The sequence below is a fragment of the Thunnus maccoyii genome, chromosome 10 (genome assembly GCF_910596095.1).
Source record: "Thunnus maccoyii chromosome 10, fThuMac1.1, whole genome shotgun sequence".
In the NCBI taxonomy this organism is placed as follows: domain Eukaryota; kingdom Metazoa; phylum Chordata; class Actinopteri; order Scombriformes; family Scombridae; genus Thunnus; species Thunnus maccoyii.
In genome coordinates, this window is record NC_056542.1 from 8,774,089 (window position 1) to 8,791,806 (window position 17,718).

General features: G+C 39.2%; 1 protein-coding gene across 3 annotated transcripts in view; it reads right to left on the minus strand.

Annotated features, from left to right (window-relative positions):
• Positions 1-17,718, minus strand: part of gabbr1a (gamma-aminobutyric acid (GABA) B receptor, 1a) — a 72,345-nt gene that overhangs the window by 44,066 nt on the left and 10,561 nt on the right. For 2 of the 3 annotated variants that reach the window (XM_042423923.1, XM_042423922.1), the window contains exons 6-7: positions 16,739-16,756; positions 7,586-7,746 (exon numbers count right to left, since the gene is read on the minus strand). In XM_042423923.1, coding sequence (XP_042279857.1) covers positions 7,586-7,746; positions 16,739-16,756 — 179 coding nt within the window. Of the gene's footprint in view, positions 1-7,585; positions 8,653-16,738; positions 16,757-17,718 lie in introns of those variants that run through there. The other variant, XM_042423924.1, reaches the window with a different exon arrangement.

The following is a 17,718-nucleotide window of genomic DNA, read 5'->3' on the forward strand; positions in this document are numbered from 1 at the left end:
AATGGCACAAAAGTAGCAGGGAGCAGCAAACAAGTAGATGCAAATGTGTAGAGAAAAAACAAGCTGGGGGAAGAAAAAGAAAAATATCATCCGCTAAGAGTTCACGTCCACACAGGCAGTGTGTAACATCAAAACACAAGACGCTGTCCGCAGATCAAGACATAAGAACAGAGAGACGGGCAAACAAAAGTGAGCCTGACGACCACAACAGCAGCTATCACAAGTCATTACAACCCTCCAATAAAGTCATTTACAGCATGTCTAGGTGGCGACAGTGTGGCTGGAATGATCCATCACTGCTGTGTCAGTCAGACTACCGACAGGCCGTCACCGCTGCACCACTCATGAGTCACAAATAAACTGGCCTGACACGTCTAATGATTCAGCACGGAAGAGGAGAAACAGCTTGCAAAAACAAACACACATGCAGATTAAAAAAAAATACACTCCCGACAAGTGTCATAAACAATCGTACCATGGCCGATGACAGTGAAGATCAATATGGCTCCTAATTGGGGTGTTTGTCTCAACGGCAGAATTTTCTCTTTGAGACAGCCCTGTGATTTTTCTGAAGTGGTAATCACCACTCAAGACCCAGGAATATATGGAATAGCAGGGCTTCTCATTGATTGATGTGTTTTCCATTAACTCTAGATTGGGTGGAATTATAGTGGTGTCATGTCACCACAGAAAAAGTCAGGATGTCTACGTGACCTTAGATAAGTCAGTCTGAACCATATTAAAGGAGAAGTCTGACTGTTGACATCCTCTCATAGATATGGTTTTCTTTATTGGTGCCTATCAAAGTACGAATTTCAACTTAAAAGGAAGACTTCTCTTTGATTCATTGGGCCATATAAGACCTTCAAGGCATGTTTTTTTAAACTGTGCATGTCATTAAGGTGACCAAACCATCAATCGCAATTAACCTGTTGATCTTTGCGGGGTTTCAAGATGAACTTGAGGCATTTCAGTTGATAAGAATGTTCTCCCAGAGCTGTATCAGGGCTGCTGTGTTAAGTTACTTTCAACTACAAGGAAAGCATATATTTATCACCGAAGTTAGCAATGTCAGCGTGCGTTGCTGCTGCAGACCGCTATAACACAAACAACGTACACAACAGGTGCTTTTTTACTTATTTGAAGGCAGCTATTAAAAGATAGCACTTTCTTCCTTCACTAAGAAAATCATCTTTGGTCAGCTTGAAGTTTGTTTTTCCATCAAAGTAGTTTTTCAAGCATTTTTTACTTGTTTTGGGTAGAGACAGTAGATAATGACAGGAAATGAAGGGAGACAGAGATGGCCAGATGCGACCCAGGGACATTGTGGTTCATGGTTGCCGTGTCAACACCTGGGCCACCTGGATGTCCTGCAATAAAATATTCTAAATTCAAGGTTGACTTACTAGCTGACACCTGAGCAAGTTATATCAGCCATGTTATATGGCTGAAAACAAGTAGGCAAACTTTGAGTTCAGAATATTTTAGCAGTTATTTGTTCCTATGGTCAATAATTAATTTCAACTCCACATTTGTTTACGTTGGTCACTGGCACCTTGTAAGCTACAAAAAAAATGTCAGTTCAGTGTATTTAGCCTTGTTTTAGCAAAAATAATTGTTTTGCTCAGATGAACAGTGCAAAAATTAGATTATGCTGCAGGAGTGGTTTGAGAAGTTTCTATGAATGTTTTGAAAGTTTAACCAAAGTGAAAAGTTCTCATCTTATAGTGATACACACTAATGACAAATCTAACAACTTTTAACCTTTTACCATCAACCAACACCAACGATGAGCTGCAATATACTTGGTTGGAGTCCAGCTCATTTTCTGTCATCTCTCCACTGACCATATCTAATTATTCCCATTGGCCGAAGACCAGGTACATACTATCAATTATAGGCAAAAGATTGTCTGTCTAAAGGTTCCATACATTGCTGACTGTCTTAAATCCACTGGGCTAATAGCATTAACGCATTAACGGGAAAGCAACCTCCCAAAGCATAGCATAGCATAGTGCGAGTGTCCCAGCTGAATTATTTAACTGTTGTCTGAGATCAGCTGAATTTTTTATTTGTCAGTCTTTCTCATTTGAAGACATGTCTCCTGGGTTGGTTTTGGGGGTGATGAGAGTGTTTCATTTCATGTTATGTCTTCATTTCCCCTTGGCAAAACATGAAAGTAGTCATAATAGTAATGTTTGTGATTAAATGCACTACTTTAAAAAAAAAAAGAGCCGAGAGAGGTGTTCAAATAATACGTGTACATGCAAGGCGAGAGTGTCTCTGGGCTAATATTTCTGAATGGTAGATCTTAGCTATTTGAACTTGAAACAGGATTTTTGCTTGGGAAAGGTTGTTGACAACTGCTGTTGACTAATAAAAGCATAACAATGCTGAGGGACAACAAAATAAACCTGTACAAAAATCCTGTTACTTGTTGATATCAAAATATTGCCCTAAGCTGATTACTTGTACCCAGTTAGAGTTATGGAGTGCATGTCTGTAAAATTACTCACTGAGTCTGTTCTACTGTTCTGTCTCCATGCACTGCTGACCGTCTTCAATGCACTGGTTTAATAGCATTAACACTGACTGGGAAAGCAGCTTCACAATATTGATGTCATATAGGAATATGCAACCTTGTGCAATGCGGGGCCAAGAGGCTGCAGGCTTTCCTTGGAATCAATCTGATCACAGATCTTTTCCTCCTCTCTGGTGTTTTTGGATGCTGCAACGTTCAGCCGGTGAACAAAACTGTAGCCTATTGGGCGTCCATGGTACATGGTTGCCTATTCCTCATAAAACTAATTGCTGGAACAACATATAGTCATCTTGGTGTGAGGGAGATGCAGATTGACGCACAGACCTTTTTAAACACTGTCTTTCCCGAAGGTTGTTTGTGTTCTCTGTCACTCTGGCTGTGGGTTGGCTGCATGCTGAGAAGAAGCTCGTTAGCTTTGTGGTGTTACAGTGTTTTAACAAAACTCTGATGAGCCGTAATTCATCGCCTACGCTGATTATCTTTGAATTATTTAATCAATTCATCATTACCATCCGACACTGCAGGTTTTAATAACAGCTTATTTTCATAAATTGTCTGAGTTACTCGCCACTCATAACATGTAGAAATTAAAAAATAATGAAAAAGTGCAGATCCTGACCTTTTAGAGGTTATTGAAGTATCTAAACAAAGACAAAGGTCTACAGTATTATCCCTCAATGTAGGCAAAATCATGTTTATACATATTATCTTGTGAGACAAATATATCTTAGATTATATTTAGATTGATTACATGATTAATTAAAGGGGACATATCATGCACATTTCCAGGTCTATATTTTTATTCTGGGACTATACTGAAATATCTTTGCATAATTTACAGTTAAATAAAACCTCCTTATTTGTCTTATACTGGCCCTTTATGCAGCCCCTCAGTTCAGCCTCTGTCTGATAGCTTTAGTCTCTTTAAGCCTCCCTTCCAATGAGCCCATTCTGTTTTGATTGGTTAGCGTCTCGGCTGACTTCCAGCGGCTCTGGAGGCTATGTAAAAAAAATTGACAGCAGTAGGATTTCACATCTCTTACTTCTTCTTTACTTGAAATGGAAACTTCTCAAATACATCGGTACATGTGTGAGTCTGAATCCAGTCCAAAATATGCGAGTGAACAACTGTGTTTTGTGTGCCTTAGCAACAAAGGCTACAAAACAAACTGACGTCATTAGGAGGAGGAAGTTGAAGTAACATTGCATATGAAGTGTTCAGAGTAGGCTGAAGCCCTGGCTGTTGATGTCCTGGGAGCATTTTAACATACATTCATCTCAAGTTTTAGACCTTTGACCATATTTAATATAGACATCAGACATCATAACAGTATAAAAATAACAGAAAAATCACAGAAAGCATTATGTGTCCCCTTTAACAAGGAACAAGTCTGTCAACAGTGTAGAATGCAAAGTTTAAATACATTGACAGTAAGTGGTAGTAGTAGTGCAGAGCCTCAATAAAAAAGGTGAATTATGGCTGAATCTTTGCTGGGAAAAAATAATGGCATGCATTAGTGAGAAAAACATTTTTATTGGGTGGTAAACCAATGCCCATCCGTTGAAAAAGCTATAAAAGGCCTTAATCATCCCGCATAAAATAAGGGTCCTTTAGATCTCTGAATGAAATGCATAAAATTTGACAATAATGGAGCAGGCCACAAAAAAAATAAATAAATAAGCTTAAATACTGTTTGCATATACTGTTGTGAAAACAGTCTGGGCTTGACTTTGGTCTGTCAAGAAATAAATTCAGTTGTTTTACCCCTACCAGCAACTTATTTCATGCTCATTGCACCTTTATCTTAATATACAAAGGTTAACAGGCTGTAAAGGTATCAAATAAAGGGCTCTATTCTTGAATACAATTGCAAAACGGAATCAGACTCTGTAGCTGAACCTTTCAATCATTTAAGTGTTTCTGTGAGTATAAGAAATGAAACCTTTGGTTGAACAGTAACAAAATGGGAACACAGTGCAGTAAGAGGTGAAGAAGCACACAGTCTCCCTTATGAAAGAAAAAAAAGCGAAAACAGGGGTGTTGGCAGGTATGCAATAAAGGCTGAGGTATCTGCTATTCTTGGAGGTCTTTCTCTACAACCCTCTGGGGTCATCACCATTTCCACTTTCATTTCTACCCCTCCATGGCTCATGAGAGCGCCTGGATTGACGGCCCCCGATGCCATACACATTCACGTACACACACACACACACACACATACACTCAACCAGTGCGAATGTGTGTACACAGCCATAGAAGTGCACTCACACAGCTGCATACACACACACATAACTCCCCCACTTCTGTCGCTGTCCTTGGTTCTGAAATTCCCTGAGCCAATATCAGTGTCAATGTTAACATGCCTATGTAGCCCTTCCAATCAGTCAAACCCAGCCTGCGAGAACATTTGAAAGAAACTGAAGGTTCCCTGGGCTGGGAAGAACTGCAGAAGACACTGGCTTGTCATAATACACTCTCTAATTACGCTCCAGATTGAATAATATAAAAAGAGTGTGAAGAGGAGATAAGATAAGGGCCTGGGGGAGAGCCTATGTATTGAATCTCCAAGCATGCGCTGCTACATCTCCTAATTTCCTCATAATTACGTCTGGCACCCCACTCAAGGATTGTGTGCCAGTGGACATGCGTGAGGACCAGTGATGAATACTGGTTATGCCACAGAGGATGGGAAATTGTGTCACGGCTGCCAATTAAAATAAAGGGCGGAAGTGAGGGAAGCACCTTGTTTCACCATTTCTCTGTATCTCCACTGTCTCACTCCATCACTGTTAATAATTGATCAAAGTTGGCAGTCTCGGCTTTGATATATCCATGGCAACGGCCTGCGTGCAGAGTGTGTGTCTGCACATACTGTATGTGTGTGTGTATGTGTCTGTCGGTGTGTGTGTGTGTGTGTGTTTGTGTGTAGATCTCAGAAGGCTGTAAATAGTCTGATGCTGTCGCCAGAATAGCCAGGGAAACAAGCCGTTCTGCTACCACAGGGTCTCTGCATCCATTAAAAGGACAGGCTGGGATTAAGTGTTGAGCTTCATGAATATTGTATGATGTTGAACAAGCTGAGGACATCGCTTGATACTCCACAACCCTAATGGTCACAGACTGGTGTGTGTGTTTAGGCACCTGTTTGCCAAACCTGAGTCAAACTTAAATACATGTCTTATACGTTCAATATTGTTGTTAAACTTCATGATAACAAACAAACATCATGATAACAAATTCAGGTCAAGGGAGTCTGCTGCATAATTACACTTCTCCAGCCTTGATCTTGAGATGCAAGCAAACAAAGGACCAGTTACGCCCTTGTCTTAATCTCATAGTTAAACAAAGAGCTGTGCTCACAAGATGGAGATGTGCTCTTTGACCAAACAAGAATGTGGAGTTAGTCGTAATAACCAGATGTAAATATCATAGCTAATTAATCCCCTTTCTTATAATTGCTTTTTCTTCCTCTCAGAGGGTAAGATCTTCATTACTATTCCAGCCAGGTGAAAAACGTTTGCAATCAGAAGGTAAAAATCTCATTTCAAACACACTGTACCCACAGCAGGAGCAATAAATTCCCCCCTTGACTTAATTCAAGGAATTAACCAGCGTCTCTCAGACAATGTCATACCAGCCTCTTTGAGCTGTTCTATTCAAAGGATCTGCATCTATTTCTCGAGCCGGAGGCGCCAGCGATTCCTCAAGCACGAGGAGTGATGTTTTCCAATCCCTATGAAATCTGTTCATGGAATTGCTTTATCTTTATGTTTATGGCAGCTACATCTGCAGCTGCCTGCTCCACTACACTTGTAATCAGCGGATGCACACACACATGCACACACACACACGCACACATACACACACACACACACACACACACACATATACACATACACACGAACACATACACATATTTGATCTGTTTAGCATTTGATTGTAAAGAACAAGGTGTACGCATAATAAGCATGCACTGTACTATCAGCTCTGCATACATCCACCGTATGAATTTGCACATATATTTTGAAACCTTATTTGTTTCTGTGGTTTGCTTCAAGAGTAACTGTGTTGCCATGCCAACTCTCTCTCTTTCTCTCTCTCTCTCTCTCTCCCGCACGCACACACACACACTCTCTCTCTCTCTCTCTCTCTCCGCTATTCTGTTTAACAGGATTCCAATGCAGAGCCCTGTACACCAATCAGAATAAAGCTTGTAGCAAATTTCTAACCAGTCCCCCACAGTTAACTGTTTGGTGCCCCGGCCACTCTCCAGGCATCTGTCCTGCAGGCGTCTGTCCTGCAGCGTGATTGATAACGACCCTCAAGAGAGGAGACAGAAGGGATATCTAGTAGCTAATTGCTTTCACATGTCTCTGCTTCTCCCAAAAAAAAAACTTCCAGAATAAGAATTAGGACCCGCAGCAACGAGGCAGAAATAGAAAGATTATTCACTATGATAAATAATGTGCTTTTTGATTAAAGTCTGTGTCAGTGTTGTAGGTGGTAAACTGGGGCAGTGAGGGGAAATGGAACCAGTGGGTGGGGGGATATTGGATTTATAGTGGTTGATAATGCTGACATTTTAAAATACCACCATGATTAATGATTGATGAGCAACAAGCAGGTGGTGTGTTTGTTCATTTACCACAGAGCAGCTCTGCTCATGGCATGGAAGCCCCCTTTGCCTAAGCAGAGTGAGGACTGTGAGGGTTAGTTATCAGTGGGGTGAGCACTTATAAAAGCTCTTCTTTGAGATGTGTGAGTTGGGGGGGGGGGGAGCAAACTCTTAGTCAATTTTCATATATAGCCTTGCAACCTGCCAACCTTGGGAAACAATAAGCTCTAAAAGTCAAGAAAACATTATTGATTGTTAGAGGAAACGTCAAAATCTAACATGACAATGATGACAAATCATATTCAGCACACTAGAGTCAGTTACTCCTCATGCTAATTTGAGAGGCAGATCATCAGATCCCTCACTGACTGACACCACACATCACTTAAGCGCGCACCTCCTCTGACGCTCCTCCACATGCACTCACCATGCTGTCGTAGTGGATGAGCTCCAGCTCGTAGTCAGGCAGGATGTCGCTCCTGTTGTTCACAAGGTCCAGGGCCATCTGAGCGGAGGGCATACACGCCTGACCGCCCGGCCAGCCTCCGCTCATGGGGAACAGCGCTCCGATGTACAGCTTCTTCTTGCCTGCGGACGGCCGTAGCCAGAGGAGAAGAAGGAAGATGAGAGATGCCCGGATTACCCGCCGAGGACTTCTGCAAATCACCGGCATGGTTCAAGGTGAGCTGAACCGGAGCAAGTTGCTCCAGGTGCTGCAGCGGAGCCAAGCCAAACAAATTTATTTTTATGTGCGAATTCTGAAATGAATTTTGCGACTGGTTGAAATTTACTCAACACGTGTCCGGCTGAGTGAAAAAAAAAGAAAGCAGGGGTGAGTTTGTATTTTACGTTGAGCTTTGCAGATATTGTGTAAGCCAACTATTTACTTGTAATTGCAAATGTTAAACGAATCAAGTAAATAATTTAGTCGGCGTATAATTTTGCATAATGCATTGTTAATTATACATGGCATACTGGATATTTTCGGGACAAAGTCAAACACAGTTCAGTCAGCCTTTAGCTACTTTGCAAAACTCGTAGCGATCATGTGAGGACACCGAGTCTCTCATCAGTCAAGTTTCAAGCGAACCTCAGTCCTGCAGTCCAATTCGTTACAATTCTGCCCATTTGGCTAGACTAAATTGAACCACCGCTTTGTGCTCGCAATCAATCATGAATATTGGACACCGCGTCCCTTACTCACGACTTTTACGCATAAAGGACGCGCGGATTAAACACTGGAGTCCGCGCAGAAAACGTAACCGGGTCAAATGTGGAGTGTGGATTGGGAGCTGCGGCTAAAAAACAAAACAAAACACGATTGTAGTGAACTGAGGGTTGAAGCAGAGGAAATAGCAGGCTACATCTCCCCCTTTTAACGCTGCCGTATTCCAACAGATGAACGATTTGCCGCGGAAAAGCAGGCGCGCCAGAGCTCTGCGTCTGATCCACTGCAGCACCGGCTGGCTGAGTGTGTGTGAGAGAGAAGAGAGAGTGAGCCAGGACAAGTCTGAAATGTATGCCGTAAGAGAGAGAGAGAGAGATGGGGGGGAGGGAGGGAGGGAGAGAGAGAGAGAGCGAGGGAGAGAGAGACAGCGAGAGAGAGAGAGAGAGAGAGAGAGAGAGAGTAGTGGTTGGGAGGGGGCTCTCGGCAAAATCTCCTCAAAGATTTTCTAATGAGTTACACGCTGAGCTTAACTTAAACGGTACATCCATTCTACAAAAGTCCCACACAACCTTATTTTGTCACATTTTCTTATTTGCATTTGGCTTCTTGTTCCCATCACTCCCTGCAGCTCAATTTCTAATCAATGCATCTGTGCAAGTGGCTAAAGATTGAAGTCCCAAGGGTTGAAGGGCAATTTAATAAACTCAGAGTCCGAAGTAAGAGAGAATATGGTCATTTGCAGGTCAGGGAAGGAATGTTCGATATGGTTAAAATCAATACCACAATATTAATGTTAGGACTAATGTTTTGAGAGTGATATACTGTACATCATGATATACATAATGACATAAAACAATCAAACAGATGTTCAAAGCAATCAATATCTTGTTCGATTGGTTCAAATAAGATTTGCTCTTAAGTCATTTAGACAAGATCATTTTTTTAAAAAGCTTAACATGATATGATCATATGTTGTCACAATTCAAGTGACTAATTCAATTAGAGCTCAGCCGTACATCTTGACATTTAAAACTGGGCTAAATTCTTAAAAGAAAAAAAAATCTAAGTTTCCGGGATATTGACACGATGACACCAGATCACAGGTTAGCTTTAAAAGTTCCTCTGAGCTATTATGCACTTTATATGAACTACAAAACAAACTGGAGGTAGAGACACTCATCCCTCTGAGAGCCTTTAAAATTCTACTTGCTGATGTTTTTAATAATATTTCTGGCAATTTTAATTAGTGCGTATGTGTTTGTGATGAATGCTTTATGTGAATGTATTGCTGTCTTGTTTTGATGTTGTACGCATGCAATTTGATCTCAGGTCTTTTGTAAAAGAGATGTTGATCTCACTGAGACTCCCTGATTACATAAAGCCTAACTAATTAACATAATGCTTCAAATAATATCAATGATGACATTTCAACGTGTTGCTGGATTTGAGACTGTAGCTGATTATTTTTTTCATTATCGTTTAATCTGCCAATTATTTTTCCAATTAATCGTTCCGTCTATAAATTGTCAGAAAACAATGAAAAGGCCCATTATTATTTCCTGAAGCGCAAGGTGACATTGTTTGTTTTGTCAGATAAACAACCCAAACTCCAAAGTCATTCAGTCTGTGTACTATCACATAAGACAGAGTAAAGCACTAAAGCCTCACGAGCGAGAACCTCAAACTAGGGAAAACTGACTGCTTGAAAACTGACTTAAATGAGTAACTGATTGTCAAAATAGTGGCTGATAAATTTTCTGTTGTTGTCTCTGGTTTCATCTCTAGTAAGATTAGATTAGATTCTAGTTTATTGTCATTGCACACAGTGTGGTTTCTTCCATTTTTTCCCATTAATGGTTTTTTTGGGGGGGAGGATTTTTTCTTATCCAAATTGAGCATCTAAAGATACAGGATTTTGTGTTCTGTACAGAAAATTGCCTGAAATCTCTGCTCTGTTCACTCTCTGTTCACTCTCTCTGCTCTCTACTTTCTTGTTGTTTATGATATTCCTTGTCTACTTAGTCATTTCTTACTTTATTTTTTTTTTTAAAAACACACAAAAAAAACTTCTGTCTAGCTCTCTTTTTCATTGCACTTGTACCTGGTCAGCTACTTGAGAATTTGTACCACGGCTCTTTTTGATTTACTGTCCTCCAACGCTTGATTGTCTTGCCTCGCCTGTTAGTCACTTTGAATAAAAGTGTCTGCCAAACAAAATGTAAATGTAAATGCAAAGTAAAGCCTCCTGGGGCAAATTTGTGATTTGTGATATTAGGCTATACAATATATAGTACCAGTAAAAAAGTTTGGACACAACTTTCTATTGGCTTGAACGAGAAAGTGTGTCTAAACTCGTGACTGGTACTGTAAATAAAAATTGACTTGACAGTAACTGCCAGTAAACTGAATTGCAGTTTAATGTAACCGACAGAGAAGCATAATACAGATAAGGATGGGGCCCTCCGGTAGCCTAGTAAGTAAGTAACTTTATTTGTATAGAACCTTTCATATACAGACATAAAACACAATAAAAAACTGAATAAATAGAAAATAGAAAAATTACACAAAGGAAAGTCTGAACAAATGGGTCTTAAGTTGCTTTTTAAAGGTGTCTGCAGTGTCCATAGATCTTAAATCCAATTGGGGAGAGTTACAAAGTTTAGGAGCCACAACCTCAAAAGCACAGTCTCCTCTAGTTTTAAGCCTAGTTCTATTAACAACCAGCAAACCCTGATCAGAAGACCTTAGAGACCTGCTGGTGACATAAAACTGCAGAAGCTCTCTAATGTAGGCAGTTGCCTGACCATGTAGAGCTGTAAAACTGATCACAAGAACTTTGAATTGGATTCAGAGTTTGACGGTGAGCCAGTGAAAAGCAATCAGAATCCGTGTCGCATGAGACCTTTTGGAGGACCTGGTTAAGAGTTTAGCAGCAGCATTTTGGACCACCTGTCCAGGGATGTTTTGCTGAGGCAGGTGAAAAGGGAGTTACAATAGTCAAGACAGAACGATATAAAAGCATGAATTAACAAGCTAAGCTAAGAAGCTTACCACATAACTGCAACATTAACCTTTAAGTTAACGCACTTAACCTTGGTTTGATTCTACCTGTGGACCTTTGTTGCATGTCATACCTCTCTCTCTACGCGTTTCCTGTCTACACCTCCAGCTGTCAAATTAAATGCGATAGTTGAATTATGTGGATGTGTTGAAAATGCCAAAAAATAATCTAAAAAAAAGAAAAACGTGTATTATTAACATATAGCATTGCACAAATAATGTGTGAAAATTTGTGTGAATGCAGTGATGATATGGCTAGCTATGTTAGGTAGTGTAAACAACAAGTATGTAGTATATATATATATATATATATATATATATTATAGTTAGTAGTAGCATAGTAGTAGTATAGTAAAATAAAAGTTGAATACAGGCTACAGTAAGCAGAAATACAGAAGGCAATGAGCCAAATGTAGCAGCAGTAGTAAATGTGCAGTAACAGTAGAGCTGAAATGATTTGTAAAGTAATTAATTACTCAATCAAGAGACAACTTTTTTGACAAGTGATTAATTATTTTGTTATTTTTTGTTAGCATAAGGGTCAACAGATCATTGGAATTCAAATGTGAATATTTGCTGTTTTTCTTGGTTCACTAAGATCGTAAATTGAATGTCTTTCGGCTAAGGACTGTTAGTCAGACAGAACAAACAATTTCAAGACACTTTGGGCTCTGGGAAACTATTTTTCACTATTTTCTGACATTTTATACACCAAATGATTAATCAGTTCATCATGACAACAATCTGTAAATTAATTGATAATGATTGTTACTTGCAGCTCTAAGGAACAGTAGTGCAAAAACACTGAATCCACTCTTAGGATGATAAAGTTAAGTTATGGTAAATAAATGCTGCAACAACAGTTACATGTAATCTTGACATCTGAGAAACTTTCAAATTTCGATGTAGCTCAGTTTTAACCAAAAATGTGGCCTTCACGTTGTTTGACCTGCCACTCAACTCAGTGCTTACTGGGCTATCACAAATGCACAGTGTTCAACTCCTCTTCTAATACATTGGCCATTCATCTCTACCTCCCCTCCATGGCCAAGTCTATAAAATGTTACAGGCGCTGCTTTGAGAAGTCAGCAAAAAATCTGGCAGGCTGCATCAATCACAGATGATTTTATTTGCCTTCATCTCCATCCGAGAAAAGTGGAGACGGTGATAAGCGAGAGACTGGATTCCCTGCAAACCTGCTGTTTGAACCCTCTGCTCACGTCCAGCGCACTCTCGGTCTGTATCTCTAACAAACGATGACATGTGACCATCCACTTCTGACAAAACATGTGGAGATATGCATGTATACTTTATGTATAGCTGAACATACAGAATCAGGCCTTTGAGCATTTGTAGTTGAGGCAGAATTATGAGTTTTTTATGGATAGATCTGCCTGCATCACAAAGTATCGATGAATTCTTTGAGGGATGCCATAACTAAAGGTTTAACAGCTCATTATCTGAGAAAAAGACAGGCAGTCATCACAGTGCTGACAATACTTTCTGCCATTTCAAATGCAGCCAATTAGGACTATTGACTACACTTTTTTTTTTTTTAATTTCATGCTCATGTTTTGTGTAAGCACGTGTAAGTGCTCTAATTGCAATGTATTGTCAGTATTAAAGTTCCCTTTTGAAAATTACTTATTGCAGCAATTGAGAAGGAGTCTAAATTAAAAACCCTCTGTAGTTAGGCGATGGAATATGACTATTACATAACCCTGGTTCATTACCCAAATCTCATTATCTGGATATCCATGTAGCAGAGAGCTATTCAGATCCAGCTGCTAACAAGCCCTCACAGGCTGAGGTGAGCGTAGTGATCATCTGCTGGCATTTGCCTTCCACTTCCACCTCCTCATCCTCACTGTCACCCTGTGACCCATCCAACGCACCATCAATTATTCAGCTGTGAACTTTACTTGCTGTTTCACTCCATAAGCCTGCAGCCAACGTAGGCAAGGCGCAACAACATCGGGCACTGCAGTGTTAACAACCCACATGGAGGCAAATGGCCCTTTCAGTGAAGACATTAGCTGTGGCACAGCCTGGAAAAGATGCGATGGACACATGAGTGTTGTAACATGTTGCTGAGCCAGTTTAATGAGGGTCTTCTGCTGTGTATTTGCGTGTCTGCGGCTTACACGCTGGGCATCCTTCAGGATAATGGCCAGTTTTCCTCCTGGCAAATGCGTCAGTGTGGAAATACCAATTTGAATGTTTCCTTTTTAACACAGTCTCCAGATTATGTCGTCATTTTATACAGGGAGCAAATCATAACATTGTGAAAATGCTCGGACCGAATATAGTGTGTAAAATAAATTACAATTCTGGAGACGCTGATATTTTGTAGACGTAAGGTTTACTGACAGTACAAGTCATATCCAGTCTCTTTGTGCAAAGATCAGACTTTTTGGTGAAAAGAGTATTTCAAAATCCATTCTTTATGTTTGTTTAACTTTGCTTGTCGCGTCAGATGAAGAACATGAAAACTCAAGCCGTATTTATACATGACAGGGCCAGTATTATCGGAATGACAACAAATTTATGGGAGCATAAATGTTGGCCAGTATGCTAAAAATATATATATAGTTCATCATGCAGTAAAAAGCTCCAACTGTGATGCAGTATCATCATTACATAATTCATCTAGTGGCAGCACACTACACACCACCTTATTTTCAATACTCTGCAGCACCTCAGATACTAGAATAATACATCATGTTGAGTATCAGGGTGGAGGGGAGTGTATTAAGAATATAAGTTCATTGATCAACTGTAAAAAACAAAAAAACAAAACCCTGCCTCAAGTGCATGACATTGCACATCATTTCGTAACCAATTGTGCATTTGTATGTATATAGCTATTATAAAATATAATCTGCTATTTAAAAATCCATTATTGCCGCAAGAAAATCAAATTCAAATTGAAACACTGAAACATGAAGTAAATATTCTTAATATATTATATATCAATATTTCTATCTTAAACTTTAGAGGCACCCTAAGTACTTAAAGTTTGTCTGGCTGTGTTTTGATATAATCCTCAAATTTTACTGATACAATCTGTCTTTTTAAGTGTAAGACTGGCAATATTAAGTATATTTTTCTTACTGTCAACAAATCCCAAGATACAACATCCAATGTTGCCTAAGACCGATTAAAGACATGTCAGTGAGCCTCCATGTTATTTAATTATGATGAACATGGTCATTTACTTTGAGTCTCCCACATACACATGTCATACTGCTGTAAATACTAACTAGAGCGCCAAATGTACATTAATCTGCGGCTAAAAATAGTCTCCAACAAATGCACTATTTACTTCTGTTTGAGTACAAGTTTGTTACAAACCACAATGTCTTTATGAAATTATCAAAAAAGAAATATATGAATATGTTTGTGATCGTTTTTTAAAGATTTACATCTGCAGTATGAACGAATGTATTCCACAGACAGATTTATGTGTTGTTGGTTTCGGAAAGAAAGATAAGAAAAATATTATATAATGCAACGCTTTAATGTCTACAGTCTGTTGACCAGAGATAAACAGAAATGGCATGACTCATTTATAATATGGATTTTTTTGCATTTGGCATGTGGAACCAGAGTTTGGATGGAAACAGTTTTAGCTAGTTATGTTCTGATTATTTTTCTGATTTGTTTGTATTCACTGCGTACCTGGTTTTGTTACACTGTAATTGGAGAAAACAGAGAAAAGTGATGCAATCCTCTACTGCAGCTTGCATATATGTTGTGCATACACCGACACCGACACACCGACACACACACACACACACACACACACACACACACACACACACACACACAGGGTAAAGCAGACACAGACAGGAGCAGGGTATTAACCTTTCTCCCGCTGAGGAGGCAGTAAGTGGGTGGTGATGGCACATGGAGTGGAGAGAGAGAGAGCAGAGCCAGAAGGAGGTCAGTATTGAGACAGTAGATGGAAATTTCTATTTGAGGAAACAGTGTTCTCCGCTGTTTTGTTAATTATGTGTTTGTCAAGTCTGTCCGTGACATTTGGAAAGTTTTTATCAGCAACTTATGGGATTACTTGAATAAAATAATTTATTGGGGTTTAGCGTTGCCTAACATGTGCGCATATACATATATGTGTGTATGAGCAGTATGTGTATGCGTGGACAGGAGTGTTTGACTTATGAAAGGCCAGCACACGTCTATGCCTAATTCATTAGAGGAACCGTGCTGTGTTTTGAGCCTTTGAAGAATCGTAGCAAACGTATGATTCAATATCTGGCCAATTCCTAATATGGTGACATAACTTTGCAAGAGGGTGAACCATCCTGAAAATGGTAACAAGTGTATTCATCATCCTTGCCAGGGATCAGATGAAAAACAGCTTTACTAGTAGATGTTTTGACCCTTTAGTTTTCTGGGGAGGGCTGACTAAGCACATTAGTTCGTTTTCAGCAATGACCTGCTGCAAACTCACACACTAATACACTGACAGCAACAGAGCCAGTGTTCTACTGCTGGTAATAGAGCACTATGTAGGACTGGGGTGAGTAGACAGAATATTCAACACCTCACTAAATTTACACCTGCATGATGACAAACCCGCAGCTATTCTTTTTATGCTTATTAACCCTCTCCTTCTGTCAGAATCCCTCCATCCTCATATAGGGCAGGAGCATAGCAAAAACGATTAGCAACAAACTAATAGGAATACAGAATTTTCATTAAAACTTTGGAATTAAAATTAACAAAACACATAAAGGGATAGTTAGGATGGGTTGAGTTTAAAATGCTACCTCACTAATTATGCTTATGAGCAAATTAAATAGTCCTAATCTTCTCTTTCAGTAATTTGATGCACAAAAAAAAAAGGATTTGCTAAATACTCAGGGGCAGAAAAATAATGTTCTTCATGTAATGAGCTGGTAAGGGGGAAATCCTGTCAGCCTTGTAATATGTGTGTTTTCCAATATTAGATATGAAAACTAATTTCTTTAATACTGTTTCCCCACATGCTGAGTTTAACTGTAATCGTGTGTCTCACAGCAGAGAAATCTTTAATTGGACCATCTGTTCATAGACGAAGTTTCCTTTTCCCCTGAGTTAGACTGTCCCAGCTGCTGTGGGGATTTGAACCATCAACCTTCAGTTAAAGAGCAACTACCTGTCAATGGGTACAGCTATTACTCCTCCAAAATGGGGACACGCCTGAGTTTGGCCATTTTCTCAAAGATCACTGCTGCCCTCTTATGGTTACAACACACATTACAGCTCAGTGCTGTATAGAGGTGCAGCAGGATTTGGTTACTGCATCCTTATAGTCAGGTAATGATAATAAGAATGAAAAAGTCCTACCTGTGTAGTTTCTGTCATCTGTGGCAGGCAAAAAGAAGGAAAAGCAGTTGATTAGAAATTTAATTCAACTGGGAAAAGAACAAATAAATAGAAGCAATGGATCATTCTGCATCAGCATTTAAAAAGACAAATTTGATGGGAAAAAATGGTAATGATTTATATTACAGGTCCTTTAATTTTATACAAATTTCCTGGGAATTTTCCGTTTGCAGGTATTTAACGGTTCATTTTTAGGACATTTCAAAGAGAGGATGGTGCAATTTGGTACACATTACGAGAAAAAAACAGAAAAAAGATCATACATAGTTGTTAATTTGCAAAAATTCCTAATAAATTAGATTAGATTCTTTAACTGACAGAAAATACTTGTGTCAAACGATATATATTAGTATATTAGGTTTTCTCAATGATTTCCTAAAAGTAGTATTTCTAGTAGTACTTCTTTGCAAGGGTTATGTAATTTAGTAGTATTGTACTGTACTGTCAAGAGTCTAATTTATGAAGAATCTTTGCAAATTAACAACTACGCATGAACCCAAATATATGATATTCCTTGTCATTTGTACCAAATTGCACCACCCTCTATGTAAAATGTCCTAAAAATGAAATGTTAAATAGCTGCAAATTACTCTGAAAATTTCCAGGAAATTTCTGCGTTACTGAAAAAATCTGTTGTTTTTTAAATGAAATTAATCACCTTTATAAACTACAATTTGCCAAGATTTGGTGCAGTAAAGCTCAAAATTCAAGTGATTTCTGCCCACTAGATGGCAGTGACATAACACTAGTGTGAAATGCACTAAATGTGGGTTTATGCTGAGCAGTGATGCCTGGCAGGAGGTCCCTAACTGTGGTAGGTATTATGTAATCTCATGATGTTTTACAGGCATATTTAAATATCACAGAAAAAAAACTATAAAATCTCATACATATAAATACTGTAAGTGTTACAGAAAATCTAATAGTGACATCATAGAAGA